Genomic DNA, 27,526 nt, shown 5'->3' on the forward strand with positions numbered 1-27,526 from the left:
AAAAAATGATGTTATCTTCCTTTCACGTAAAGTCGTAAACATGACAAGTTTTTTGAGCAATGGATATGTCATTGTCAGTTGTTTGTCACAAAAGCCGAAATTAAATTATAACTACAATAAAATTGGGTTAACAATCGATAGCCAGTTCAAAATTGATCTTTCCTCAGTTAATATAATTCCTGAAAACAATTAATTTAATTTAATTTAGATTAATTTTTAAAGATCCTAATTAGCCTAATTTGAGAAGGAAATGTAGTAAATAAACGTTAAGTTAATATTTATTACTGTAAATTAATTTGGCACGGTGGATTTAATTCTAACGTTCTTAGGAGGGTACAAAGGGTTAATTTAATTTAATTAATAACAATAATACAGAGTTTAAGAAATTAACTGGAAATTGTCTAAAGAAGATTTAATTTAAACTTAAGGGAATTACACGGTTTTCTGTATAAATTTCTTAAACTCTCTAACATGTAATGTAACCAATTTAAAACTGCGTACACGAGCCACCATTAATATTGAAGGGGGTATATCCCCATTTTTGAAAATAATTAAAATTTTTCATTAATTAATTTTTTTCCAGCTAAACAGTGAAGAAATTAACCTTTTTCTCTCACAATTTCTCAATATACAATGAATATATATTTACCAATTAATATTATCGTGTTTACTACATTTTTCGGGGGGGGGGGGGTGAAATAATCACTTTCAAATTAATTTTAGGAGATTTATCATTAATACGATCGCAGTGCATTTTCTATCTCTTTTTTACCTTTGACCTATTTCAAATTGCGTGAAAATTGGTTAAAAAAAATGTAATTCCTTTTATGTACATCAAATTTCCCATTTACGATAGACAATCTTGTTTTCAGGATCTTTTTCTAAAAGTGGTAATACTTTTTTTTTTAAACACACGTTTATTTTTTAACCTTATAACGAACCCTCTATACAAAATTTACACAATCAATATATCATTAACACGTAATTTATTTATCTGTATCATCCCTAAACAATTTGATTTTATTTACATCGTTTTTCTTTCACCATATATACGCACAAACACTATTTTAAATTTTTTGTCATACTTTTTTTTTAAATTGTCATTTTAACTTCTGTTTAATTATATCTGTCATTTTTTTAATTTCATTTTTTATAATATTTATGTAAGTAATTAAACAATTGTACTAATTCAGTTGGTTAGATCAAATAAAAATCTATATTTTAATTAACTAATTTTAATTTTTGTTTGATTGGCCGTTTTTAAATAAAAAATTAACTTTCTTATGGCACCCACTTATAATCTTTGAGCGCCTTGGTTTCCGCTAAAATTTAAGGTAAACCAAGCAAGTCGCAAAAAGACTATTTTGTATTTTGATAAATGTAACGTTTTGACCAAGCCTTAGTAACTTATGTAATATTTTGACCGAGGCTTAACTTCCTATTGTTTTGACCAAGGCTTAACTTCTTATTGTTTTGACCAAGGCTTAACTTTTCAATGTTTTGACCAAGGCTTAGAGTTCCTAATGTTTCTCCCATCCTACCAAGGCTTAAAGCTACGTAATCATGTTTTCACCAAGGCAAGACATAGTTACCAGTAATTTACCAAATACCACTGTAAATCACCGATTTATAGCATTACCGTAACTTGATAATGGTAAATTACCGGTAATTTTTGTCGTAAAATTAATGAACGCAAAAACATATTAATTAATTTATATAGTAGCGGCCTCCTAATACACCGGCTTTTGTTGTCTGTCTTTGGATTTATTTTACAGGATAAAAATTATAAACACTTTTACAAAGCGGATAAACCTAATTATATTTAACTACGATAGTTAAAATTTATTAACTGTACAAAACTATAGGTGCTACCTCGTGTGATATTACAAAGAAAAATGGTAATAAAATCCAGACAAATATTGGTGAGAAAAAAATGAATATTGAATATTTTCAATATAAAAAAACCGATTTTACATTTCTATACATAACACGTGCCTATAGTTATTTTTTTTTTTTACTTTTATCTTTTAGAAAGTTTGAAATAGATAAAAATCCTTTATGAAATATATGAACAATATTTATATATATGAATGAATTAATAACTGCATGAATTATTCCTTAAAAAAATCCAACGCCATTTTTAGTGTACTTTTTTAAAATTCAAATTAGAGAAAGAGAGATATCTGTCCTTTCTATTCCCAGTTCTGTTGTTTATTTTGTACGAATTTTCCTGTATAACGTATCAAGGATGAAGGGGCTTCAAGGGGGGGAGGGATTTATGGGTAATCTGAGAGAAATCGGCCCGCTAACTGTGGAACAGCTAAGGTCGGTGAGAGGCTAGAAAATGGGGGAGGAACAGGGCCGGAAATAAGCACAGGACACTGGACATTGTCCAATAAAATTTTAAAATGTCCCATAACTTTTTAAAAAACTAAGGGGGTCACTGGACATTTTGACCAATAAATTTTCCGAAGTTTTGATAGCTTGACTATGAAGATGCGACACTATTTTAGCAAACTCCAGTGGACAATGTCCAATAAATTTCCCAGTCAAATGGGGGGTCACTGGACGCATGTCCTATAAGATTTTTTTCTTATTTCCGGCCCTGGGGAGGAATACACGAAAAAATGGCGGGTGGTCTTCCTGAATTCGTCTGATGTAGACCGGTCGCCATTTTCCCGATAACTGCGCATCAGTTCCAGATCAACACTGGATATGACAGCTGAGAGCTTAAGGCTGACCATCTTGGGGGGGTGGGGCCCTAGGTTCGTGCCTAGTGGATAATCCGACAATGCTTACCACACCTCACGCGTGGCTAAATTACTTACAATAAGGACTTGGCAGTACTACGTCATGCAACGTCACGCTACCTTCCACTAGTGCTAAAAAACATACCAGGAGGAGGGGCTTATATAGCTTTCATTCTGCTAAAAAAACATATCATAATGGCGCTGGGGCGGAGTTAAGCCGCCGGAATTGACAAGTCCCTATGGTACCAGTCTGTAACTTAAGCTATTACGTATAATCCCCCCCTTTAGTCAATAACATAAGGTTATTACGTTCCCACCACATAAGTCTACTCTACCGACACATTAGGTCTAGTAGATCAAAAGTTCCAATAGTTGGAATAGCCGCAACTCTCCAGAAATTTGCATAAAATGGTTAGAAGAAAATCCCATGAACCTAAAATATTTCTTATTGATAATTGTTAATTCTAATTAAAAATAATTAAAACCCCGGGTTAATTATAATTTAATCTGCCTATGTGGGATGGGATTAGATCGAAGTTTGATAATCTGAGGTATTATATTATTTGAGCCAAAAACTGATACCGAATTCATCGCGGAGTTTCTTTCTAGATGAGATGGTTAATATTGTAGTTGTTATCGTTATATTATTATTTACATAAAAAATTCTATAGGAAAAATATGTTTTTTCGATTTTATAATTTTTTTTAAATGTGCGTTTCTTTTGGGGGGTTGTTGTTATTTGTTTATTGTTTGTTTGTTTAAGTTGTACTAAAATCGCCGTTTGCGATTAATTTTCCAAGCACAATTGAATGTGCTTATATGAAACTACACTAAACTGCAAATAATAGTGGAAACTTAAAGTTTATTCAAGAAGTGATATCTAGTTTATTAGGGAGAAGGTATAAATTCGCCCCACATTTATAATCTAGCTTTATCTCCAGTCCAAACAAACGTAGCCTGTCCGGAGTTAATCCCTACCGCCTCTAAATTACAACCAGCAATGCATCTCATTGGTCCTTGAAAACTCGTGCACGTCAGCGCGACGCGAATGATAACGAAAATTACTTGGTATTTTCCAACCGACTGAGGAGAGGCAGCGAAATAGCCCGGGGACTCCTTTTACGTCCCCCCCCCTTGTATTTTGAAAGGGGGACTGGACTGAGGAGAGGCAGCGTAATAGCCCGGCCTCCTTTTACGTCCCCCCCTTGTATTTTGAAAGGGGGACTGGGACTATGGCCTCGCGCGAATACAAAGGCATCTTATACCTTCTCCCTAATAAACTATAGATATAATATCTTCTTGGTTCATTTTCTAATTCTAACGAGAGCTACGATATATGGTATGCTTTAATTAAGGTGCTATAATTAAAAGGGGAAAAGGGTTGAATTTTACCTAAGCGTTGGCAGTAAGAAATGTTTTCATGCAATTATATATTAATATTAATATACGAAGAAACAATTAAAAAATTAATTAACAATAGTCGTTTTTTTTAACTTCTTTAAAATTAATTAAAGAACACCCTTAATTAATTAATTAATATCATCTATTTGTACTCTTATTTACACTTACTTTTCTATCATGTTTTAACAGGCTTATGTTTCTTTACACATTATTATAATTATTATTAATTAAAAATGTTTAATTACTGTACCACAATATGAATTCTCTAGGCCTATATTGGAAGGAACTTGCTGTGATATTTATAATATATATGTAAATATATAAAAAAAATGAAGTGATAATGAACATACGTACGTAACTTCTTGAAACTTTAACGAGGGGGGGAGGAAGGTAAGGGGGGCGGGAAATGTGTTTTTGTGTTTATGTGTTTTGTTTTTATTTATTTATTTATTTATTTCCTTGTTGCAACTTTAAGTTGCGTTGCTTTGCGTTGCGCCGACTCCGATATTAAATACATAAAATCAAACACTTTTATTTATGGTGCAATTAGCGCCTGCAAAATGTCTTTGTTTTATTTCATAAGTTCTCCTATCTCTGTGACGTAACGAACGCAATGCAATTGTCTATTCAAGCTGCTTCAATTGTCACTACTATAAATTCACTAACTAGCATCATTCAAATGAGCTTGAACGTGTCGTTGAAAATCCACCAAGATGGCGAATGATTTCCCACATTCATTACACATAAAACTTTTGTCCTATAAAGTTAGTTTTAACTTTAGTTCAACTAACGACGAAAAAGGAACAACAAAATTGATCGGTAAGTGCTCAAAACATTTCCAACATAAACTTGATCGTTAAGTACTTAATTAGCGGTCTTATTCCTGATCAGCGCCACCTACCCATAGCGGCGACTTTGAGAACTACTGTAATCGGCAAGCCAATCAGATGCTGCTAAAATCTGGTGACGTCGGGGGTCTTACCAAAAATGACGTCACCAGATTTTAGCGACATCTGGTTGGCTTGCCGATTACAGTAGTTCTCAAAGTCGCCGCTATGGATAGGTGGCGCTGATCAGGAATAAGGCTAATTACTTAAACTTTGGACTTTAACAGGCAAACGTAAGGTAAGTCATGAAAAGCAATAACGGTTGTCTAAAATTGTATTTTAGCTTCAATAACTACAAGTACTTGTGTTGGTAACTTAGTATCTATCCTGCGCGCATGTGTAGTAGTATAAGATTCTAACAGCACGTGATTAAATCGCCATAACATAATAAAGGAATTGCGCAATTGCAGAAAGAAAGTACATACCTGTTGATGAGTCGCGAGGTGAGTGTCTAACATGACAGACGAAGTGAATCCAGCGTCACAAGTGTCACATACAAAAGGCCTCAACTGAGCGTGTGTCAGCAAATGCTGCAAATATTTGCAATGAAGCGGTTGGTTGTGCCCTAAATTGTGACGACTGGTAACAAAAGTCTCCCCCATCACTTACCTGCTGTAAAGAAATTTGAGTAGGAAATTGTTTACGACAAATGTCACAAGAAAAGCTATCCGCCATGATTCCATTCGTGATGGTTCTGTCACAATCCAGCCATTGTTGAGGAACATCTTTGACGGGTTTGGGTGACGTACCACCTCCGGACGTCGTCGAAACCGCCGTTGATGGCCATTGAGCCACGGTCGATTGCTGTTGACCCGTCTGACCTTGTTGTTGCTGCTGCTGTTTATGATCGCAATAAAGATGTACTTGCAAGAATTTGGCACTTTTAAAAACCCGACTGCACAGATGACAAGTGCAAGATCGGTGAAGAAACGTAGGAACGTTAGACTCCACAGTAACGTTAACTTTGGGCTGGGTGTATTCCTCGATAACTGGTTGAACAGTGTCGTTTATGAAATGACCAATGGAAGGATTGGTTACGTTGACGACAGAACGCGATGGAGATTTGCGATCGCAGTTATTTTCTTCGGGTTCTCGTTTGACGTGGCCTAAATGATTGGTGGTGGCAGATGTCATGGTTGACTGAGGACCCTGGGATATCAACTTGTTGGAAGGCGGTTGGGGACGCGAATAATGACTTTGAGGAACACCCGAAAGGCTACTGCTTGATTGTATCGGAGATGAAATGATGGAGGATCGTCTCATTGGTGCCGTTTGCAAACTTTCCTCAATGGGGATTGGTGATAATGAATATTGTACTACTGGAGCGGGCATTTTTACACTGCAAGTTTCATATAAAAATGCCTATTAACCTAAGATACTACGTTACCTACTCTACTGTTGTAAAATGCCATCGTGTAAGCGTATGATAACAACAAATTAGGTACAATAGTGTTTTCTTAGATCAGGTACTCTCAAAATGTCTTAACATCGCGTATGATAACAACAAAATAGGTACATAGTGTTTTCTTATATCAGGTACTCTCAAAATGTCTTAAAATCACGTAAGATAACAATGAAATAGGTGTAATAGTGTTTTCTTATATCAGGTACTCTCAAAATGTCTTAACATCGCGTATGATCACAATGAAATAGGTGTAATAGTGTTTTCTTAGATCAGGTACTCTCAAAATGCCTCAAAATCACGAATGATAACGAGAAATTAGGTACAAGTGTTTCTTATATCAGGTACTCTCAAAATGTCTTAACATCGTGTATGATAACAACAAAATAGGTACACAATGTTTTCTTATATCAGGTACTCTCAAAATGTCTTAACATCGCGTATGATAACAACAAAATAGGTACATAGTGTTTTCTTATATCAGGTACTCTCAAAATGTCTCAAAATCGCGCATAATTACAAGAAATTCGGTACAATAGTGTTTTCTTAGATCAGGGACTCTCAAAATGTCTTAACATCGCGTTTTTAACCGGTGTCTTACACAATAGGCTTATGACAATATTATGAAGTACATGAAAAGAAAAAAACGATAATGACTTACGTTTGAGCCTCTCTAACCACTTCACTCTCCTTGACCACTTGATGAACGTTATTTAGATGAGGTTGCGTAACGGTTTGCGGCGGAGCCTGTCCATCGGCGGTATGCCACCTCATACGTCTCGGGTCTTGTTGATACAAACGATGAGCCATTAACTGCAAACTCTCCAAAGAATTTTCGCAATCCGTCGTGTCAATCTCGTTCAAATTGACGCCGGACCGTTCCATTTCCGCGTACATCCCGAAAGGCAATTTGCCCAAACATTCTAGTTTCATAATGTGCATTTTCGACCGCAGATGTTTGGCTAAATGCCCGTGTATTCGAAAGGCTATCTTGCAATCTCCGCATTTAAAAGGCCTCGGGTTATCCGTCGTCGGGGTACCGAATGTCATATTCATGTTAACTTTATTGTAATGACTAACCGACCGCTTATGTTTTTGCAAATGACCCTTTGTACGAAATGAAACCGCGCAACTTTCGCAACGAAACGGACGTTCGAAATAATGAATATTGACGTGCAGTCGTAATTGGCTAGGTTTCGAGAAAGTCTTGTTGCAAATGCTGCAAGAACATTTGCCTTCCGATTCAATTCGTACGTGGTTAGAGGTAGAAATAGAGGAACCACTCGGAACGGTCGCTGAGAGTCTAAACTCGATTTGAGACGAATTGGCCCCGCCACTTCGTCGATCGGAAACGTTACACGGTTGGAGTCTTTCTTTCACCCCGTAACTATCAACCATTCCCCCGGAATTACCAGTCCCACCGCACATATCGTCAATATGGTTGCACTGACTATCATTGTCCATTGAATTCTGGGACACCGGGGAAAGAGGGTGCTGATAATCGTCAGCTTCGGGACTATACGACGCTTCTAACATATCAACGGACCCGTCTGCCTCTAAATGTTCCGTCAATTCGTAAGGCATTTTAGACGGCATCATTTCTTCACCGTCGGAAGCTCCGGTCGCGAAATAGTTCGATCCCGATGACAAACGACTCGATGTCATACCCGTAGAGTAAATATAATCGGACATACCGCAATTATTCCTATCCGGGGACATCAATAAATCGCTTGTCGGGGACGTTAGAACGTCGTACGACACCCCTTTATCGTTAAGGTTCAAACCGCACGTTACTGAAGAGGTTTCTACGGCCGCTGCCGCCGCGGTTACGCTACTTTTCCACAAATGAGGGGTCAGGGATAAAGGTAAGTGAACCATATCTCTGGGTTCTTTCGTGATTCGCAAATCAATGGGCTGTTCACCATTTATTGTCAACCAACTTTTGGGTAAGCCTAAACTCGAATCTGTCCTTTTTATTCTACCACTTTCTTCATTCTGCAAACTTTTGAATCAACAAACAAAGAAATCATGGTTAACCATCAAGAACTGATGGTAGACAACGTAATACGTTTATCAATAAGGTAGGTCGATTTCAAAACTCGTACCTGTCAAAAACACCGGAAGTTGAAGGATGTCCCATGTTCCTGGCCTCACCAATGGCAGACATGGAGTACCGACGAGCTGTGGTTGTTTCCAATTGGTCTTCCATGACTACCGGTAAGGAACTAGCGAAACTTATAACTCTAGTCTGAAGATGCTGCTCACGACTAACTGTATGTTCGCTCAATTGGTCATTTCCAGCAGAACGTGCAAGAGGCATATTAACCGAATAAGATCGTCTACGAGACTTAGGGGATAATTCGGGGACACTTGTCCAATGAACGCGGGGAATTCCTGAACCATAACTTTCTGAACCTGCCTCTTCGGCAATTTCACTTCCCGATAAAACGCAACCAGTTGCCGAAGATAATGATTCCATAGAACCAATGCTACCCTCTTTAAGACACAACAAAACAACCGCGACTTACCATCAGTTAAACGTGTTTAAACAGTAAAAACCCCTGTCACGTGGTAGGCCTATTACAATTAAAAAATAGACTTATAATTTACCTGATTTATGTATCTGCGATACAGGTGAGGACATAACCCAATCAGCGGTACTATTATTAATTCGATTTATCCCACAGGACGATAAATTTAAAAGACTTCTAGCGGCTTCGCGTTCAGGATCCCAAACCGTATCGTTTTCCAACGACAACAATTCCGTTGAAAGACCACCAGTATTTTTGGCTACTTCGGGTTCACCACAACCACTCGCGCTTGTCGAAGACGGGGGTACAATAGGTTCCGCGTCTTCAAACTGTTCACACTCTACCGTTACACCATCGAGATCCTTCTCTGAACACATTTCTTCGTCATCTCTGTTATTTAAAACGAAATCATACGAAACGAAAATGAAGGCAAAAGACTACACGACGACGACCATAGATAAGTGACGCGAAATAATAATATAAATAATTCTAACCGATGATCTTGACTGTCGTCATCTTCCTCATCATAATCACTCTCGTCTTCATCTTCGTCTAAATCATCATCGTCATCTTCGTCATCAGCGTCAGAAAACTACGTGATGGAGACGCGATTCGCGAAAGTTAGTAACTTAGAGGAACTGGGTCACTTTTATAATCATTTAAATAAATATTTCTTCGAAATTAATTTCCCCAAAAATTATTGCAGCGTTTTGAAAGACACTTTTTATCAGCTTGAAACTACACGGACTTATTGAAAATCCCTGACTTTCCCAGCTTATCCCTGACCATTTTAAGGTGTTTACCCGCAGAGCCCATTTCACGATCACACCTAGCTGCAGCCCATATTTAGCATTGATCGAAGCAATCATGGTTTAATGTACCAAACGAAATCCCTAACCTATCCCTGACTTTTCTCCCCATTTTCCAATTCCCTGACTTATCCAGGATCCGTACGAACCCTGATATATTATTTAGCATTGCTCAAAGAAATCATGGTTTAATGTACCAAACGAAATCCTTAACCTATCCCCGACTCCCCTCCCCCCATTTTCAGAATCCCTGACTTATCCAGGTCCCGTACGAACCCTGATACTATCGTTGCTAATACGAAAGATACATCTTACTTGTGAAATCCCTAACCTATCCCTGACGTTTTCCCCCATTTTCCGAATCCCTGACTTATCCAGGTTTTGTACGAACCCTGACACTATTGTTGCTGATACGAAAGATACATCTTACTTGTGAAATCCCTATCCCTGACTTCCCCCCCCCCCATCTTCCAAATCCCTGACTTATCCAGGTCCCGTACGAACCCTGATACCATTGTCGTAGATACGAAAAAAATCAATCTTACTTGTTTGGAGAGAGCCGATTCATCAATTTGCGAATCATCAATGGTGGTAGGCACAGGTACGATTCCAAGTTCCAAACACTTTTTATGGTGAGCTTTTGATTTCATATGCTTCGTCAGATTCCCTTTAGTTTTAAAGGCAAACGCGCAATGACTACACTTGTAGGGTCGTAGATCAGTATGCGTCCGTATATGCTTCTTGAGCATACTCGGCTTTTTGCAACGTATCCCACATTCTTCGCAGACGTATTTACCACGACCACGGCCTCTTATATAAGTATAATCTTCATTTGATCGAAATCCGCCTTGAAATATACGAACTCTCTTCGGGGATTTCGAATTGACAGTCGAATTGGTAGAAGCTTGATTTGTACTGGTATTATCCCCGCTTATTTGATTTGAAGAATTTATTAAAATTTCCCCCGATTCTTGACTGAACTTTCTGCTTATAGATGATCCTGTTTCGTCATCAACCTTTTTTCAGGGATTGACTTAAATTACTTAAAAGAATTGGACATGACCTTGTCTAATTTGGGGGTCAAGATGATAACAATATTGCGAATAATTATAATAATATTGAGTAGTTAAGTAATCACGAGAAGGGTATCATACAATTATTGCATAACACTATAATGGGTCAGAAATAATTGGGAATAATAACCATTTGGAACCAAAATATCAAAACACCAAAATAATAATAATAATAATAATAATAATAATAATAATGTAAATTAAATTTTTAAGTTCGTAAAAAATTATTTATCAATTAAATTTATGCAAATATAATAACGAAATTCCGCGGTTAGGTAAGTAACTTTTGAACAAATACACGATACCAATTCCCCAATTTGTCACAAAAAATAAAACCTCTTCAAAACAACCAAAACTGAATATACTTAGCAGAGGGAAAGCATTTTTCTTTCAACAAACGTAAGTAAAAAGACCGGAATTTTGGAAATAATTTCTTCACCCAAAATATACATAAATATATATAAATGTAATAAATTATTAGCCTACCTTATTTAAATCTCCGTTTACAATTGAATTATCGAAACTTTTCTTCTTCTCTTGAACAATCCCTAGCAAACACTCTGAACCAACACTCTTTCCTTCTTCAGTGGGCTCACTTTCCATGCCTACTTGACCACCACTGGTCTTCGTAGATACAACACGTTCCCCGGTTTCCCTGTCCTGAAATTCAAGGAACACATATCTCATTGATCAACAAACAAATATAATAAGTCGACGCAAACATTGGAAGAAAACAAATGCCAGCTAAAATTCAAGTTTACTGCCCTAAAACATCAGTCAACTGATAGTAAACAACGTAAATACTCTTTGGAATTGTTTTTCAATTTCTAAAAGACGTCCAGCCAGCCGTAAGTAGCCAGTTCAATACTTTTGCACACAACGACATTCACGGCGAAAAAGTAAAAATATAGGAAATAAATAATTTCATAGTAAAACATTTTCCATTACGTTATTTACTACCGTTCTGTTGCTTTAGGCTAATTATCTTAATTTTAGGTTGCATTTCAACTATAAATACAAAAAAATATTTTAAGCACCAAAAAAAGCAGCAATTTCATTTTAATTTTGAATATTTCAAATTTGTCAAATTTGCAATTGCAGCGGCGGGCGGGCGGGCGGGATGAAATAGCGGACAAACCAAACGTACGAACGGACGCCAACGTGGTATAGTTAAAAATTAATTTGTTATAGTATTATTAATTAATAAATTAATTACGAAACGATGGATAACACAAGATGAGTCACAAAATGAGTTCAATGAACAAACACATGATGATGTATTGATTGGTGTTTTATACGCGAATTAAATATTAGTTATGGGGTTAGAAGGGTTTTAATTATGTATATTCGATGGATGGGAAAGTGAGATGGGTAACCTGAACCTTCACCACCGGAAGACCATCACCAAAAACACAAAGCACATTTCAAGTGTTTTTTAAATATCCCCGTTAAACGTTCTGTGGGGGGGGGGTTAATGAGCGTAATTATTAAGCAAAAGCATTCTGAATTTTAATTATTTTAATTAAGTCCCATATTAGGCCAGGCCAGTGAAGAAGACATTTCGCCGCGCATGCTCAATTGTCTCTGAACGCAAGGCACGTACAAAAATCTACTGAACGGAATACATGGTCGGGTTGGGCGTTCTATTTGTTTGTTATTAACTTACCGATGCAGGATCGGTTTGAATGTCAGATTGTTTCCCATTATGTTTACTATTTTCGTTTGGCTTTGCGTCAACTTCGTGTTTACGGAATTGCCAATAACTCGAATGCGTCACCACTAAGGTATTGGACACGATGGAGGTCGAGTACGTATTACCGCTTCGCTGCCCTTTTTTAGTATCGTACAAGGATATCTCTTGTCCAGGTGTCAATCCGAACATGGATTCCTTATGAGGATAAATTTGCCAGTTGGAGTACATTGAGAGCTTGGGTTGATTCTTCTGGCAGACGTACATGGGTTGCAAACGGTAAATACAACAATAAAAAGACCTGGTCGAGCACTTGAGTCTTAGTGTGGTGTACGCCTGACCATTGATGAACTGTTGAAGACATTTCCGCTTAGGCCGAGGTGTTTCCGGACTGATTATCGTGGATCCAATTAGGGTTACCGCCTTCTTCGATAAAGGTAATGACGTGGGTCTCGAAGCTACTTGTTGTGTTTTCGCGAATAAAAACTTCTTGGGGCTCTTCTCTTCCGAGGTGGTAACCGCAGTATCTTCGGGTATGGGACTACAGGGACTTAAAACAACTGTGGGTACGATCATTTTCTCGGTTTTTTGAGCAATTGTCGAATTGACTAGCTTATCGTCTTTAGTGGAAATCAGATTGTCAGACGTTTTTGCATCAGTTTTAAGTTTGTCAGAGCTTTCCGAAGGCGAGTTGATACTCTGATTAAGGCATAATGGACGGGTTGAAGATTGCGATGAAGTTGCGCTTTGCGATGGGGTACTTTCGCTACTATTCCTTGTCGTGACTGTTGGAATAGATTCCATACCCTGAGGACTAACTATAACGGACCCAGGGACATTTAAATTTTGCGTCATACTTGTTGTTGAGGGCCTGCTTTGAGTGTGAACCAAAGTTCCACCCGAGTTTAGCACCGGTTTTGAAATAGTAACAACGACGGAAACACTAGTTGTCGTTTGCTGGGGAACGGTGTTCAAAAGGGTTAAAGGAGGGTTACTGGTACTTGATGGAAAACCTGTTTCAACAGCTGAAGACGTCACTGTACTGTTTCTACCGTGTTTAAGTACACCAGGATAACCGAAGATAATATCCGAGGGAGTAAATGAAAAAACGGGTTCCGATGTCTTGCGTTTTTTAGATGGTGATAGGCTGCGATCCGAAGATGTACCGCCACCGCTTAAGAGCTGCTTTTTAAGGATCTGACCCGATCCAAATACCAAATTTGAACCAGTACCGGAGTAACTAGTTAAACCACGAGGGTAGCTGAAAGATGAAGCCCGTTTATTAACGGCTGGTCCGGCTGCCGATGATGGTACCTCCAAGAAATTAGGACTAACTGAAGAAGATGGCTTCCCTTTGCAATAATGGGCTTTGTGAGCTTCCAAGTTTTCCTTACTCCGAAACCCAATGTTGCATTCGAGGCAATTATAAATTGCATCGTGTCTCGTGCCATTCAAACCATTAAGAAGGCCTCTACTGTCTTCATCCGAAGATAATGGTATGGGTGACTTGCGAAGTAAGGCGGAATCTCGGGATTTCAATAGGAGATCTTTAATGATGCTACCTTCGGGGTTTTCAGGGTGTTTCTCACCGTCCAATAGTATACCCAGATTTTCCGTTGACTTACTGAGATTTTGATGGCTACCTTTTTCATTTACCCTTAAGAACATTTGCGGGTATCGTTCCCCTTTTCTTACAGGTCTAACCCGTGAATCCAAAGACATTTTACGAACGTTTGGAGATGAAGTTTCGTACGGATAAGGCACTTCGTCGACTTTACCCAATAGCGCCGAATGAAGTTTAGACTTAAATTTAGGTGACGGTGGACTTTTGTACTTGACGGTTACTTCTTCGCTGAACCTTCTAAATTTACCCCCGGCCTTTTTGGCATCGTCATCCGCTGCCAAACTGGATGACTGTCTCATGTACCTTTTAACCCATAGTGGGTCTTGCGTCTCGACAATGGCCGCGTTTTCCGAGATGATTTTACTAATATGTTGCTCAATTACTTCCGGTCGCGTTAATTTGGACGTCCTGGAGATACTATACCCGGAAAGCGTTTGCACAGAACTCGAATGCGATACGGGGACACTAGTGGTCAAATTGAGCGACGATGTCGCGTTGTCGTTACCGCGCGGAACGAGACAAGGTGTATTTGACGTAACTTTAGAAATAGAAAAAGAAGAACTGGGTAGACTGTGACACCGCGTACGTGGCACTTCACTTTCCACACTTAGTAAGTCAGTATTTTTTGCATTCTGTTCGTGGTCGGTTGTCATCAAGATCGAAGAAGGCGGTTTGTCCAGTACTAACCCAGATAAGACAGTCTCAACGTTGGAAGGCTTGACCCCGTAAACGGAGCTTAACATAGTAAGACTGGTAACTGAATTAGGTACCGGTATACTCGTACCGATTGACTCCGTCATTGGTCGGACAGTATCATCTCGGGTAATTGGTACTTGCGTATTGGTATTTACGTCTTCCCTTCTCATGGCCTGCCATGGCAGAGAGGACATAATAGGACCGCGCCCAACCAAGCTGCATTCGTTCCCTCCTCCACCCGAAGAGGAAGTATTTGTAATTACATCGACATCCGGACCAGTTTGATTTCCGTTTAATGGACCAGCCATTGTGAAAATGGGAATTTTTCCAGAAAAATTAAGCGTTTCGGGATGGTTTTTGCAAGAACATATCCTAACGGGCGCTTTACAACTGGGACATAAAGGGTTACCGGCATTTTCGGCAACTAATTGTTGCATAGGTTGGGGAGTCATGGATACGACACCAGTTCGTCTCCGTCGGCCGACACCAAAGGAGGGGCTATTAGGGACTTCAATGACCGTATGGGATTTTGGCGCTTCTTGAGCCGATTCGAGGTTGAGTGTGTCTTGATTTTGAACTTTGCCACTTTGTGACTCATCCGCGATCATCCCATTATCGAGAGATGTTTTAAGAGACGGAGCGACGACGGCTACGTTTGACGCCGTCGCAACTTCCCCGCTTTCCAACAACTCCGCTGTAAATTAAGTTATAACAGTGTGTAGGTATAAAAACCACAAAATAACCCTCTTAAGCCAATCTTAAAATTCTACCTATTATTATAATACTCTACGAAAAAAAATTTAAAACGGATAAATTTAATCAGTTTGGTGGCTGGATTGGTTTTAAACAGTAATTTCGACCATTTTAAATGGAAGTAGAAAGATATATAAATAATAATTTTTAAGTTGTCAGGCTGACTAAAATTTAGGGTACCCAAAGGAACTGAACTGAACTGATAAGAAATATAAGTTTTAAATATTAATTTGAATTAATAATAGAAACAAAGGTGACTTTGACGAAGATATAAAGAAATGTATCACCTGTCATACTAAGGTATCACTGACAGCTAAGGGTAATTAGGTCAAGTCCCCAAAAAAATGGGTTCAAAATTTTTAAATAATTTTTAGTCGATTCAAATATATCATATTTACATCGGGGTAACATATTTGCAGCTTTCTAAAAATAGCTTTTGACCACCCATAGATATTTGAGAACCATGAAGGTTCGTCCAAGTTGCAACCCATTCTGATGTCCCAAATGGAGTTTAGGACGGTTCACGGTTGTAAAGAAATATTTCACCTCACGTGCATTTTTCAAAAGATTCTTTCCAAGAAACGTGGCCAGCTGCTCTATCTTTGATCTGACACTGAGTGACCCCTCCCCCTTAAGGCAAAGCTGAATAGACTTACGAAGAAGGCAGTAAAGATATAAAAGAGGTGCGGCGGATAACGTTGCTTAACCATGCTAAAAAGTACTGACTACTAAACTTAAAGGGATAGTATAGTTCAGATTCAAATATACCCCGATTTAACCCCTGACCTTTTTAGATGACCAAAAGATATGTCAATGTTAACAGTATAATTTTAAATATGTTATTAGTGAGGCAACTCTGCAACGATTCAAAGTTTTTGAATTTTATAAAACCCCAAAAATTTCCCCTACTAATATAATATTCCATGACTTTTCCATGAAAGTTTTGGCCAATAGGGAGCTAACAACTGGCTAGGGGGAAGAGATAGTCTGACGTCACGCAGTACCCCCCCCTCTGGTTGGCATTTTTGCGCGTAGAATACTGTTTCCAACCGTTAGGGGGGGATGAAACTCCAGTGAGAGATAGAAGGGTGTGACGTTCAGGGTCAGAAGTGTTAACTCCCTATTACGAAATTTCCTGACCTCCCTAACTAACTATTTTCATCATCGTAGCTCAAGAACGAATTAAGGATAAACCAATACTAGTAAAGTTGGTAATGAATAAATTATGATAAAATATAATATATTTAAATTAAACTAGACTAAAATATAAAGTAAGGTAAAATAACCATTTAAGACCCTAAATTATCATTAAATCTAAGTAACTAAAATTTAAATAGAAATCATCAAATTACCTGATACTATTAGACTAAAATATTAAGTAAGGTTAAGGTAATAACCATTTAGAACCCTAAATTGTCATTAAATCTAAGTTAACTAAAATTTAAATAAAAAATAATCAAATTACCTGATACTTCATACTTGAACCAACGTTACAATAACAATCGCGAAAACTACAGCTAAAGAAATTCCAAGCTTTAAGTTATCGGTCCGAGAGAGTAAGGTTTTCAAACTTTGTCCTTGAGAACCAGGGCCTACACTACCACGATGTTACTTGGGGGTTAACTCAGTGAGTAAGTGTGAGTGTGACCACCTATAAGGAACTTGGGAATGACGCCGGGGGACAACCTCTTTGGAAAAATCCTCCTTGCAACCCCAGACTGTGTTGGAAGTGGAACTAAGGTACATTCATACATACATACACTCGAGATAGCTAAGGTCTAGGAAAGCTGAGAGCTGATAGAGCGAGCGTCGCCAGATTCTGAGTAAACACGATAAGGGGGTACAAACGTAAAAGTACTGTAGAGGGAGGATATAGGCGGGGGTGGAGATATAAGGATTTTTTTTTATCAAAATCAAGTTTGCCATCTCAGCTGTGTTTAAAAGACATTTATGTTAAGAACTGAAAAAAAATTTGCTCTTATAACGTTTCGATTTTTGAACTAAGAGCTTATGAACCTTAAAGGACACAGATGAGATGGAGAGGTAGTGTTGGTGGGCCATGAGAGGCAATGAGTTTCCCAGAGTGCCTTGCGCGCATTTGGTAGGGGATTATTAAGTGCTGCCACCTAGAGTCATTTAAAATATAAGCTAGTTCTCACGAATTAGCTTCAATTAGCAACGAAAAGCCCACTGAGGACTCTGGGAGGTCTTCATTGTCGTTGATGGTGATACAGAGGTTAAGTTATAGGTATGGAGACTCTACTCCATTTCACCTGTTCCTCTCTCCTCCCAGTACGAACTATATAGTCGAATTACTTCTTCAACCGCCATTTTTAAAGATGGCGGAGAAACATATTCAAACCCCAAAACCACTACTCATGAATACCATCCCTAAAAAAATTTCATCCTTCAGCCACTCAGTCAATCATATTAAATTTGATACGACTTCGTATAAATAATAAAGAATCTAACGGCCTATCTCTAATTAAAAGGCGCGTAAGCTCATTGATATAAGTAAGTCACGTGACCATGGAGGAACCCAGGCTTTACCCTCACTTAGAGGAGTGACGTGTTACCGATAACGATAAAGAAAAATGTGAGGTGATTCCCGGGGACGGTAATATTTATTTTCGGAATTATGGTACCATTCTAACTAAAGATTAAAATTCAGTTTTTATCCTTGTCTTATCAGCATTGGCGTCAAGTGAGGGTTAGAAGCACTGAGCCAGTCTGCTTGCTACAATCATAAGTTTATGATTGGCATAAACCCCATAAGTCTACATTGATATAATAGAACAGAGTAGAGAGATAGTGTGTACTAAAGGGGCAAGATAAATTTCGTCCCCCCACCGTTTCTTAACCCCAACCACGATAATCACGGTTGCCAATAATTTGTTATTAGAGCATCTCGGGCTCGGAACTGAATGATCTGATCTGAACTGAACAGAATATAATATACTACAAACTATTCAGTCTGTTGTAGATAACGGTTGAATTGAGCACGTCACAAATTGTACTTGCAATACTATATGAAGACTTATAATTTAATAAACTTATGATATAACGAAGATATTAAAAGAAAAATAGAAAATATTTTTAGAGGATGTTTTTCACCGCCACGGTTACGCCTAGACCTTGCTAACTTAGCTAGCTTTCTCTCAACTATTCAAGTAGGAGGGGAGTCAACTGACGTCAGCCATTGCCGTTCTCAAGGACAATAAAAGGAGGAAGAGACAACCACCCTCTTTCTGCACTCTAACATATCCCATTCCAAGAAAAAAGAAAGGCAAGGAGATAGAGAAGATTCTGAACCAAGAGGTGAATATCAAGGAGGTTGACGGTTTGAACGGTGGAGACGAGCTAAAAATCACTTTTATGGTCTGTTTAAAAAAGATAAACGGATATCAGTGTATGGAGAGCATAAACTACAGTGGAATTGTACTATCAACAATGGAAAATCACTAGGGTTAAGTGAAAAAAACCAAACAAGAAGATCCAACAGACATTTTATACTTTTCCGCTCTCCATTCTCCGATATAATCATATTAATCCTTTATAATTTTATATCTATACTTGTTAAGTACACGGTTAAGGAAAAAACTCGAATTACAAAACAAACCACACGGCGCTAGCGTGTCTGGTTGCAATTCCAAGGACTAGGGTTCGATTCCCGGATCTGATACTAACTAAAATGTCTTCGCTGGAATTAAAACACGTATCGATTGGCGCCCCACCTTTGAACTGAACCAACAATTATGTAGTTGTAAATAACGGTGGATGGAGATTTAAATTAAAAATTAAAAGTAACAGGGGCACACCGAAATCCAGCCAGCCAGAAAGGAGTCAAACCAATACTTTTGCAAACTCTAAAGAACGAAAAAATAAAAAAACAAAATACTTTTTTCTAAACGCGTGCTCTCAACGGTATATTGGTTCTGGCGCCTGCGCAGTGACAATAGGTTGTAAGCAACGTTTCTTGGGTTTATATGAAAGTAACTACAACCATATTTTCTTCAAGTCATATTGGGCGAGGGTAGGAAATCTGATAACAGAATCGGAAGCCATAGAAATGAACAATAAAACTTAATATATCCCTTCAGATTACTGAAAACTATTCGTATTACATCCATTTCTCTTATCAGGATACCAGTATGGCGGCAACGAGGCGTCAAAACTTTACTCATAATCAGGGGGGAGACACACCTACGTTAATACATTACAATAGAAATGTAATAGACAGTGTGGCTTAGCTATTTGAGAACATGAAATACCCTGAAGCCAAACCTTGCCATCCAAAGCCTTAGGCCCCCCTAGTACCTTCAAATAGCAATACCACCCTGTACACTCATTTATAATATTGGAATGTGAAAGTTTTTATTACGTTTTTTCATGTAAACAATTTAGTTTTAAAACCACGGTACAAAGTCTAAAATTAACGTGTCCCTCTAGGCCTAAGCCAACGCAACAGAGGGATCGGGTTATCAAATTAATTAGGGTTAGTTTTTCTAATCTTTAAAAACGAAACTCTTTGAGTCTTGCGTGATCAACATTATTACTATGATATTTCATATAGAGTGCTCTTATTTTATCATATCATTAGCGTGATTACGAGGCCAAATTAGTACAAATTTGACAAAAATGTAGGTAATAATTTTCGTTAATTTTGTACACTTTTCAGATATGCAAGATTGTCAATGGAGTATTGTGTTACGTTTCTATCATTGAAGTATGGCAGAAGTCGATCACACGAAGTACGTACACATCCTAGCCACTAACGTCCCAAAAATATCGCTACAGTAGGGAAGAGTACATAGAGAGAGTGTACTAAAGGGGCTAAAGAAATTTCAGCCCCTTTCTTAACTTTAACCGCGCTTCAGGGATACCAGTGTAATTTGTGATATTTAGAACTGAAGTACAAGCTATAGAGAGCTTTCAGATGGGTTTGCATTACGTCACACTCTCCCAAGTCTTACCGCTGTTCTGGTAGCCATATTGGGTGGTCTCAGCTTCATTCCTGCTTTAAACCCACCAATATGGCAGCGTAAATTATGTCACGAGACTCAGCTCCTCCTCAAACTTCAGTCTGTTGTAGATAGTGGTTAAAATGCACCCTTAACTGAATGACAACACTTTTCTGCACACTATTAAATTTAATCTTCCTGAATTTGCCTTCTACAACTACAACTACTCTTACTCCGTGTAATGCACTTCTGCCACGAGAGCGGGAGAGAGAGATAGGGGGGAGTAGAAAGAGAGGAATGAGTTACTATAATCCAGCCAGCTAGCGACACAAACAAGTGCTTAGCTCGCTATCACGTCGGGAGGCGCGAACTTAGTAAAGGGAGGGAGAAGTCGGACTCAGGCGCCACGATGGCTACGTTCCTCAGGATTTAGGAAAAAACCACCAGCCTGCAAAGGGGAGGGAGGGGGGAAAGAGAAAGAGGGAGACGTTGCTTAAAGGAAAGTAAAAAGGCCAGTAGGGGGAATCGTATATAGAAATGAAGCCACCAAAAGAAAGGGTCGGATACTTCGCATCTAAAAACTTTTAAATATTCATACACATGGTGTTGTAGAACAGTGGGCAATAAATTTTAAGTCGAAAATATAACTTCTAAGACATTTTGACACAAGGGCCGCCATAGACAAATAGTTTAACGGATGATCCCTCTTATACACAGGGAAGTTCATACAAGTTTTGGAAAACAAATTTCCCTGAGATTTCCCGGTTTTTCCCCATATACTTCCCTGAATTTTCCAAGTTTTTCCCGTATATGGAGTATACTATGGAGCAAATGTTAACGAAGGAGGGGGGGGGCAAAAAGGACATCCCCGTAACTCTAATATAACCAGAGTTATTAGCCTCCAAAGTATAGTGTAATGATAATCCTATGGAGGGTATGTTAACGAACATTTTGCTCAATTACTCGGCCCCTGTTTGACGCAAAGTTCCCTGATTTCCCTGAATTTGACAAAAAATTTGAAATTTCCCTGAGGTTTTTGTCAACTTATTATTTCCCTGATTTTTCCAGGTTTACCCGGTTTGTATGAACCCTTTACAAGATTGAAAAAAAACAAAACTATGTACTCTCAATTATTGATGAAAAATTTGCAAAAAAACAATACAATGTGAAGTATCCGACCACTCTAACTAAAGTACCCACCACGCGGATAAAAGGCATAATATTATATCGTTCTGCTGTTATATACTTCGGTTATCGTATAGCCAATTAGCTCGCGGCGTTTATATATTCCCAGTTGTTACTTCACCACCGAATGAGGTAAGCCTCTGCCGCCAGCCGAATGGAATTTGGGAAAAAACACGTTTCAATCTTCTGCCCCCCATTTTTTCGACCCTCCTTTCACTTATTTTTTTTTTTCACAATTATTTTCATTTTCCCCTTTCGTTTATACTCCCACTACATTTTCCCAATACAAAGTCTGTCTAGAAAATTGTTATTCACAATTTAGAAATTGCGCAATATATCTTTCAAAGGAGGAAAAAATATAACGAAAAAACACACTTTGGTTCAGCCCCCTAATGATGTCTATAATGTTTTAACAGACGACACAATCCGATGGTTTGACATAATTAGGCTTAGTTACTTTGGATTTGGCCTATTTTATAATTAAGCTAGAAAAATTGACCTGTAACACAGGTTAATTAATATTTTCGTTTTCATAAGACATTTTTCAAAATGACCTGTCTAAATATTTAAACAGATGACATAACCCAATCGAATTATAAATAAACAAAATAATTAGGCTTAGCGAATTCCAATTGGACTTAATATTTTGGCCTATTTTGTTGTATATGAAAGCGATAAATAAATACTGCTGACCTAATTTTACGTATGACGAGAATTTCTAGAATCAAGTGTTTGCAGTTGTTTGATGCGAAAGAAATTTTACCCCAGGTTTTACGAAACATTTTCGGAGAAACTCGGACTCGAAGCGAAAATTAGAAAAACCAAAAAAAAACAAAAAATAACACAAGAATCTGGTTTTGGTTCGCGAGAAAAACATGGCTTGCTAGCGAAAGTTTCGGGTCTTTGAAGCCATAGCGAAGAGGTATTCCCTCGTTTTCTGTCGAAAGGGATTTCCCTGCGAAAATGCTTTCCCCCTCCTCCTGACTATTCTAAAAGGAAAAGGCTGAAGTGGCTGGCGCTACCGCCGTGACTACGACAAAATATCGGTCGAGGGAAACGCCGTAGAGCCGCTACCTTTTCGTTAGGCCTAACGTTACGTAGTAATTCCTACGGTTTCCCCATTCAAAAACGACAGGGACATTTGTTTTTACGTTACGGGTCAAATATCGCGAATTTTTAGAGCACTCTCACTCTCGAAAAACATTAAAATAACACACTTACATTGCGTTAAGTCGGGCTTTCTCGTACGTGGCATGGCAAATCCTTCACCTCCTAGGCTACCCCGAGTCCTGAACGGGCGTACGGTACACGGTTTCTCGTATCCAATTTTATTTTGGGTTTATTTTCGCGGATTTTTTTCTGATTTTCAGCTACGTAGCGTCCATCCCACGTGTTTCGTGACCCACATCTTGAAAATTACGTTCAAACATCGTTCGATATCGCGAGAATATCGAAAAATATCAAGCGAAAACAAAAACCTACTCGCGAATAAAACCACGGCTCGCGATGAACGGATGGTTTATTTTCGTTTTGTTTAACCAAACCAGATGGCGAAAAAAGACATCCGAACGACGCCAGTCTCCCCGCCTTGCGAGGAATAACCTTGGCTTCCATGACGTCATAGTTAAATCTAACGAATCCGGTGAAAGTAGCGATGAAATAATTTTTTTCGTCTATACTACTCCAAGAACTATTTACATGGGCGTATTTTCCAGTCCTTGAGAAAAATAAAATAACCGCGTAATTTACACCCTACCCTAAAGATGACGCGGCGTTTTAAGGTCATATAAAATAATAAAAATAACATTTCAAAACACAACCCTACCGACATCTAGGGATTATATACATTTAATTCAATTCAGTTCAAATATTTGGGTCGTACGGGTGAACCAAGCCACCTGCCGGTATTCCGTATCAAAAATTAGGGGGTTGACGTCTGTCTGAGAGGCACGGACGACAACGTTGACACGGTTCACAGCGCGGTTGAACTTCCCATAGGGAAAACTTTCTTACACGCGGAAATAATTTTCCCATTTAAATAAATCAATATTAAATAGCAAATTTTTTTGCCGTAGAGTTTGTTTGGTGATTGAAATTGAACGCCTTATTATTAAACAGGTTTTAAAAACCGTGATACGTGGGGAAAAATGGCTGCCAATATAAAATGGTTAAAAATCTACCATTTGATTGTATTTTTAATTTATATGTACGCGCTTAATTATTACGAAACATTAGCCGAAGTTAGAAGAAATTTAAGCAGCGATCATAGAGCATGGTTTGGAAATTTCAAATACTTAACTTATTGGAATATCGTAAGTACAATTTCAAATTGCCCACTCCATTCCATTTACTTCTACACTTTGTAAACACACTTTAATCATTCCAAATCATTGTAAATGTAAAACGTAATTAGTAATATCATTCTTAACTACCATTGTATGATTACAACAGGTAGCTCAAGCTATGGTTTTTACCATTGCAACTATAGTTGATTATATACCTCTATCTACAAACTATCAAGTGAAGATTCATAATTTTCGGAACCTTCTAGTGACGGGTGTCGCTGTTCCTTATGCCTTTGTAAATTAAATAAGTCGTTTTTGAAATTAAGGGACTGGCAAAGGAAAAAAACGGATTTCCAGTGTTGCCAGTTCCTTTAGACTTTATTAAGGTTTTATCACACTTTAACTTATTCAAGGTCTTTCCTAACTTTATCTTCATATTTTAGACGGTATGTTTATCATTTTGGAGCATCTACACTATAGACCGCGAATTAATTTTTCCTAAAGCCTTTGAAAAATATTATCCTCAATGGTTAAACCATCTTTCAGTAAGATATAGTGCTTTAGAGTAGACTACCTGGGCTTTGAACTTTGAAGGTTTGCTAGATGGCGCCAGTTACATATGGCATGGCCAACTTGGATTACTTAATAGGTGATCCAAGTGGGTTATGTATATGGCTGTCTAATAATCAGGGCTGGAAATAAGCATATGACACACTGGACATCGTACAATAAAATTTTAAAATGTCCCTATTTTTTTTTTATGAAACTAAGGGTTATTTTGGCCAATAAATGTTTCCCTAGTTTTGATAGTTTTTGACCCTAACTTTGCATGCTCCAGCGCGGACAAAGTGTTATAAATTTTCCTGACAAACCGGGACGGGGGGGGGGGACACTGGACACAGGTCCTATAAGAAATCCCTCTTATTTCCCGCCTTGATTGTTGCCAAAAACCAAAATGGCGGCAAACTTTCAAAGGCTTAACACCCAGAGTCAATTTCAAATCTGTACTTAACACCCTGGGCTAATTAATATCGTCAATATTTTTAGCATACCCTTATGCTTCCACTAATACTTATTGAAATTAGCTCAAAAAATTACATTTGGAAAAGATGGCAATCATTAAAAGCTAGTTTGTTATTTGGTGGAACTTACCTCGTTTGGTAATTAACTTAATTAATTTAAATAGGGTTATTCTAGGAGAAAAAAAACGTATTAAATCACAATATTTGTTTTTCAGGGTCTTTTTCATGGGTTTTGTTTATGATATTTGGGTTTACCCTATTTTGTATCAAATGAGTAACTTGCACCGCTTGATTTTCTTGACCTTTATGGCCATTATGACCATTGGACAGTATTTTGCAGTTGAATACTTGAACACTTTCATTTGGGGTAAAAATGCGCAGGATTTAGAAAATCAAAATTCATAAGTTTATTTATTATTAGAGTCGCACTAAGTCTGCTGTGCTTGATGCACTTGGTTGATTGTGGTTGATCATTTTTTTAAATAAAGTGCACTGTGCACTTCTTTAAGACATGTTGCACAAAAGAGAGACTTAACACTTGGTCTCTAGCGACATCTTGTGACTTATTACGAAAAAAAAAAAGCTATTGTTTGAAAGTACACGTTGCACTACGTCAATAGCGACATCTAGCGGCGTTTAACTAAAATAGCTATTAATTTGCAAGAGTGCGTTGCACTAAGCCTTAGCGATATCTTTGGCATATATATGGAAAATTACAATTGCTAAAATATGGCGTCAGAACTAGCACGTGACTCGTGAGAACATGTTTTCTGTCATTAGCGACATCTGGTGGCAAAAATCGAAAACAATATATTAAATTTGAAGTTAAAAATGTAAATCTTTGATTTAGATATTAAAACTAAATAAAGTAATAAAATGGTTTGTTTAACTTACTTACCAACCAACCAATCAATCAACTAATAGTGTCAGACTTATTGTTGTCAGTAATTATGAACTTAGGCTATCAATTTCCTATACTAAAAAAAAAATAAAAAATCACTTAAAAAAATATTTTAGGAAGGAAAAAATTCAGCAACAGCGGAAGTCGTCGCCGATAAAAAATACCAAAATAGTACAAATCACAAAATAAAATATACTCATTAATTAATTAATTAATTAATAATATCAATTAAAAAATACTTTCTACAATATTATGGGCTTATAGAGTAAATACTTTACATTCCTAAAAAAAAAAAAAGATTACATTTTTTTAAATTTGTAATTATTGAATTTTTTGTAGCAAAATTAAAAAATAATTAATTACTCATTAATTAAAATTATTAATTACTTTTGTATTTGAAAAAAAAAAGTTGAAATAAAAAGTGTATTAAAAATATTTCTTTGTAGTTTGAGAAATTTGTTTTTATTTCTGTTTGTTTGTTTTTTTATTATTTATGTTTGTTGTTGTTTTATACAGTATTTGATATCACAATAAACAAAAAAGGGGTAAACAACAACAAAAAGGTAAACAAGAAAATGAGAAAAATAACAATATTTCTTACAAACAAAAAAACATCACATTTTTAATTTATTTATTTATTCATTTATTTTTAATTAAACGCGGTGTGCCTTTTTTAACTGAGGTTTTTTTACTTCCATGGATGGTAATCTTATTAGTGGTCAAAATTCCCATAGAAAAAGCTATATTTCAATGGGAATTTCAGTCCATTCTAAGATTGAAGTCGCTGTATATATTTTGTTCCTCTTACTTAAGAAATTTGTGCAATTTTTAATGTTAGGGAAAAATGAAATAAGAAAATACTCAACTGAATGTTAATGGTATGTTGTTGATAAGACAACCAATATTAATTCTACATTATTTTAATTATTATTAGTTATTACTATACTACCACTACGTAAATTATGGGAAAATGTTGTACTTTACATGTTTTTTTATTTATTTAATTATTAACATTAAGTGTTGTACTGCAATTAGTGAAGTAAATAATTATTAATTAATTAATTTGAATATTTATTTGTTTTTTTTTTAATTAAAAAACACTCAAGAATTTATATATTCTCATTAAGAATGGCTTAAGATTTCCCGACTCATGGAAAGGTGAGTTCAATGTTGTTCTTAGAATGGGCGTGGCTTATTTTTGAAAGAAAATACTAAGCAATTGCTAAAGCTCACCCACAATACTGAGAAATTATTTCTTCCAAGGTAACGCCCCATCTAAACGTTCTAATTCAAAACCACGCCCACAATACTGGGTAACGCCCCTCCCAATTCAAACCCACGCCCACAATACTGGGTAACGCCCCTCCCAATTCAAAGCTACGCCTACAATACTGGGTAGCGTCCCTTCCCAATTAAAAACATAGCCCACAATACTGGGTGACGCCCCTCCCAATACAAAACCACGCCTACAATACCGGGTAACGCCCCTCCCAATTCAAACTCACGCCCATAATACAGGGTAGCATCCCCTCCCAATTCAAAACTACGCCCACAAT

General features: G+C 37.3%; 2 protein-coding genes across 3 annotated transcripts; one reads left to right on the forward strand and one right to left on the reverse strand.

Annotated features, from left to right (window-relative positions):
* Positions 1-969: 969 nt before the first annotated feature.
* On the reverse strand, positions 970-23,517 carry shn (zinc finger protein schnurri). Of its 2 annotated transcripts, none has more exons than XM_089846178.1 (12): positions 22,984-23,517; positions 12,520-15,557; positions 11,340-11,513; positions 10,326-10,796; positions 9,466-9,563; positions 9,051-9,361; positions 8,546-8,936; positions 7,102-8,442; positions 5,648-6,377; positions 5,464-5,568; positions 3,937-4,908; positions 970-3,863 (listed from the first exon to the last, which is right to left on the reverse strand). In XM_089846178.1, the coding sequence occupies exons 1-11, from the start codon at positions 23,015-23,017 to the stop codon at positions 4,813-4,815; spliced, it is 6,789 nt and encodes a 2,262-aa protein (XP_089702304.1). In that variant the 5' UTR covers positions 23,018-23,517; the 3' UTR covers positions 970-3,863; positions 3,937-4,812. The 2 variants fall into 2 exon arrangements, with proteins under 2 accessions (XP_089702304.1, XP_089702305.1); XM_089846179.1 differs by lacking the exon at positions 22,984-23,517 and adding an exon at positions 17,082-17,326.
* Positions 23,518-23,670: 153 nt separating this feature from the next.
* Positions 23,671-26,405, forward strand: LOC149654617 (androgen-induced gene 1 protein-like). The gene is made up of 6 exons (XM_089846180.1): positions 23,671-24,074; positions 24,214-24,342; positions 24,491-24,592; positions 25,095-25,207; positions 25,285-25,436; positions 26,087-26,405. Exons 1-6 carry the CDS (start codon positions 23,910-23,912, stop codon positions 26,125-26,127), a joined length of 702 nt encoding a protein of 233 aa, XP_089702306.1. The 5' UTR covers positions 23,671-23,909; the 3' UTR covers positions 26,128-26,405.
* Positions 26,406-27,526: the final 1,121 nt, after the last annotated feature.

The sequence above is a fragment of the Phalangium opilio genome, unplaced genomic scaffold (genome assembly GCF_054372755.1).
Source record: "Phalangium opilio isolate 3A_F unplaced genomic scaffold, DU_Popi_V2 ptg000079l_1, whole genome shotgun sequence".
NCBI classification, from domain to species: domain Eukaryota; kingdom Metazoa; phylum Arthropoda; class Arachnida; order Opiliones; family Phalangiidae; genus Phalangium; species Phalangium opilio.

What these genes read in the sequence shown, in the direction of transcription:
- shn (XM_089846178.1), bottom strand. Translation starts at nt 23,017, where the DNA reads ATGCCACGTACGAGAAAGCCCGACTTAACGCAAT. An exon ending in ACTTCCGGTGTTTTTGACAG is followed by an intron (nt 8,443 to 8,545) that starts GTACGAGTTTTG and finishes TTGATTCAAAAG; the next exon opens with TTTGCAGAATGAAGAAAGTG. An exon ending in ACCTCGCGACTCATCAACAG is followed by an intron (nt 4,909 to 5,463) that starts GTATGTACTTTC and finishes CTAACTTTATAG; the next exon opens with GACAAAAGTTTTATGTGTAA.
- LOC149654617 (XM_089846180.1), top strand. Translation starts at nt 23,910, where the DNA reads ATGGCTGCCAATATAAAATGGTTAAAAATCTACCATTTGATTGTATTT. An exon ending in AATGGTTAAACCATCTTTCA is followed by an intron (nt 24,593 to 25,094) that starts GTAAGATATAGT and finishes CAATATTTTTAG; the next exon opens with CATACCCTTATGCTTCCACT. An exon ending in CTTGAACACTTTCATTTGGG is followed by an intron (nt 25,437 to 26,086) that starts GTAAAAATGCGC and finishes AAAATATTTTAG; the next exon opens with GAAGGAAAAAATTCAGCAAC.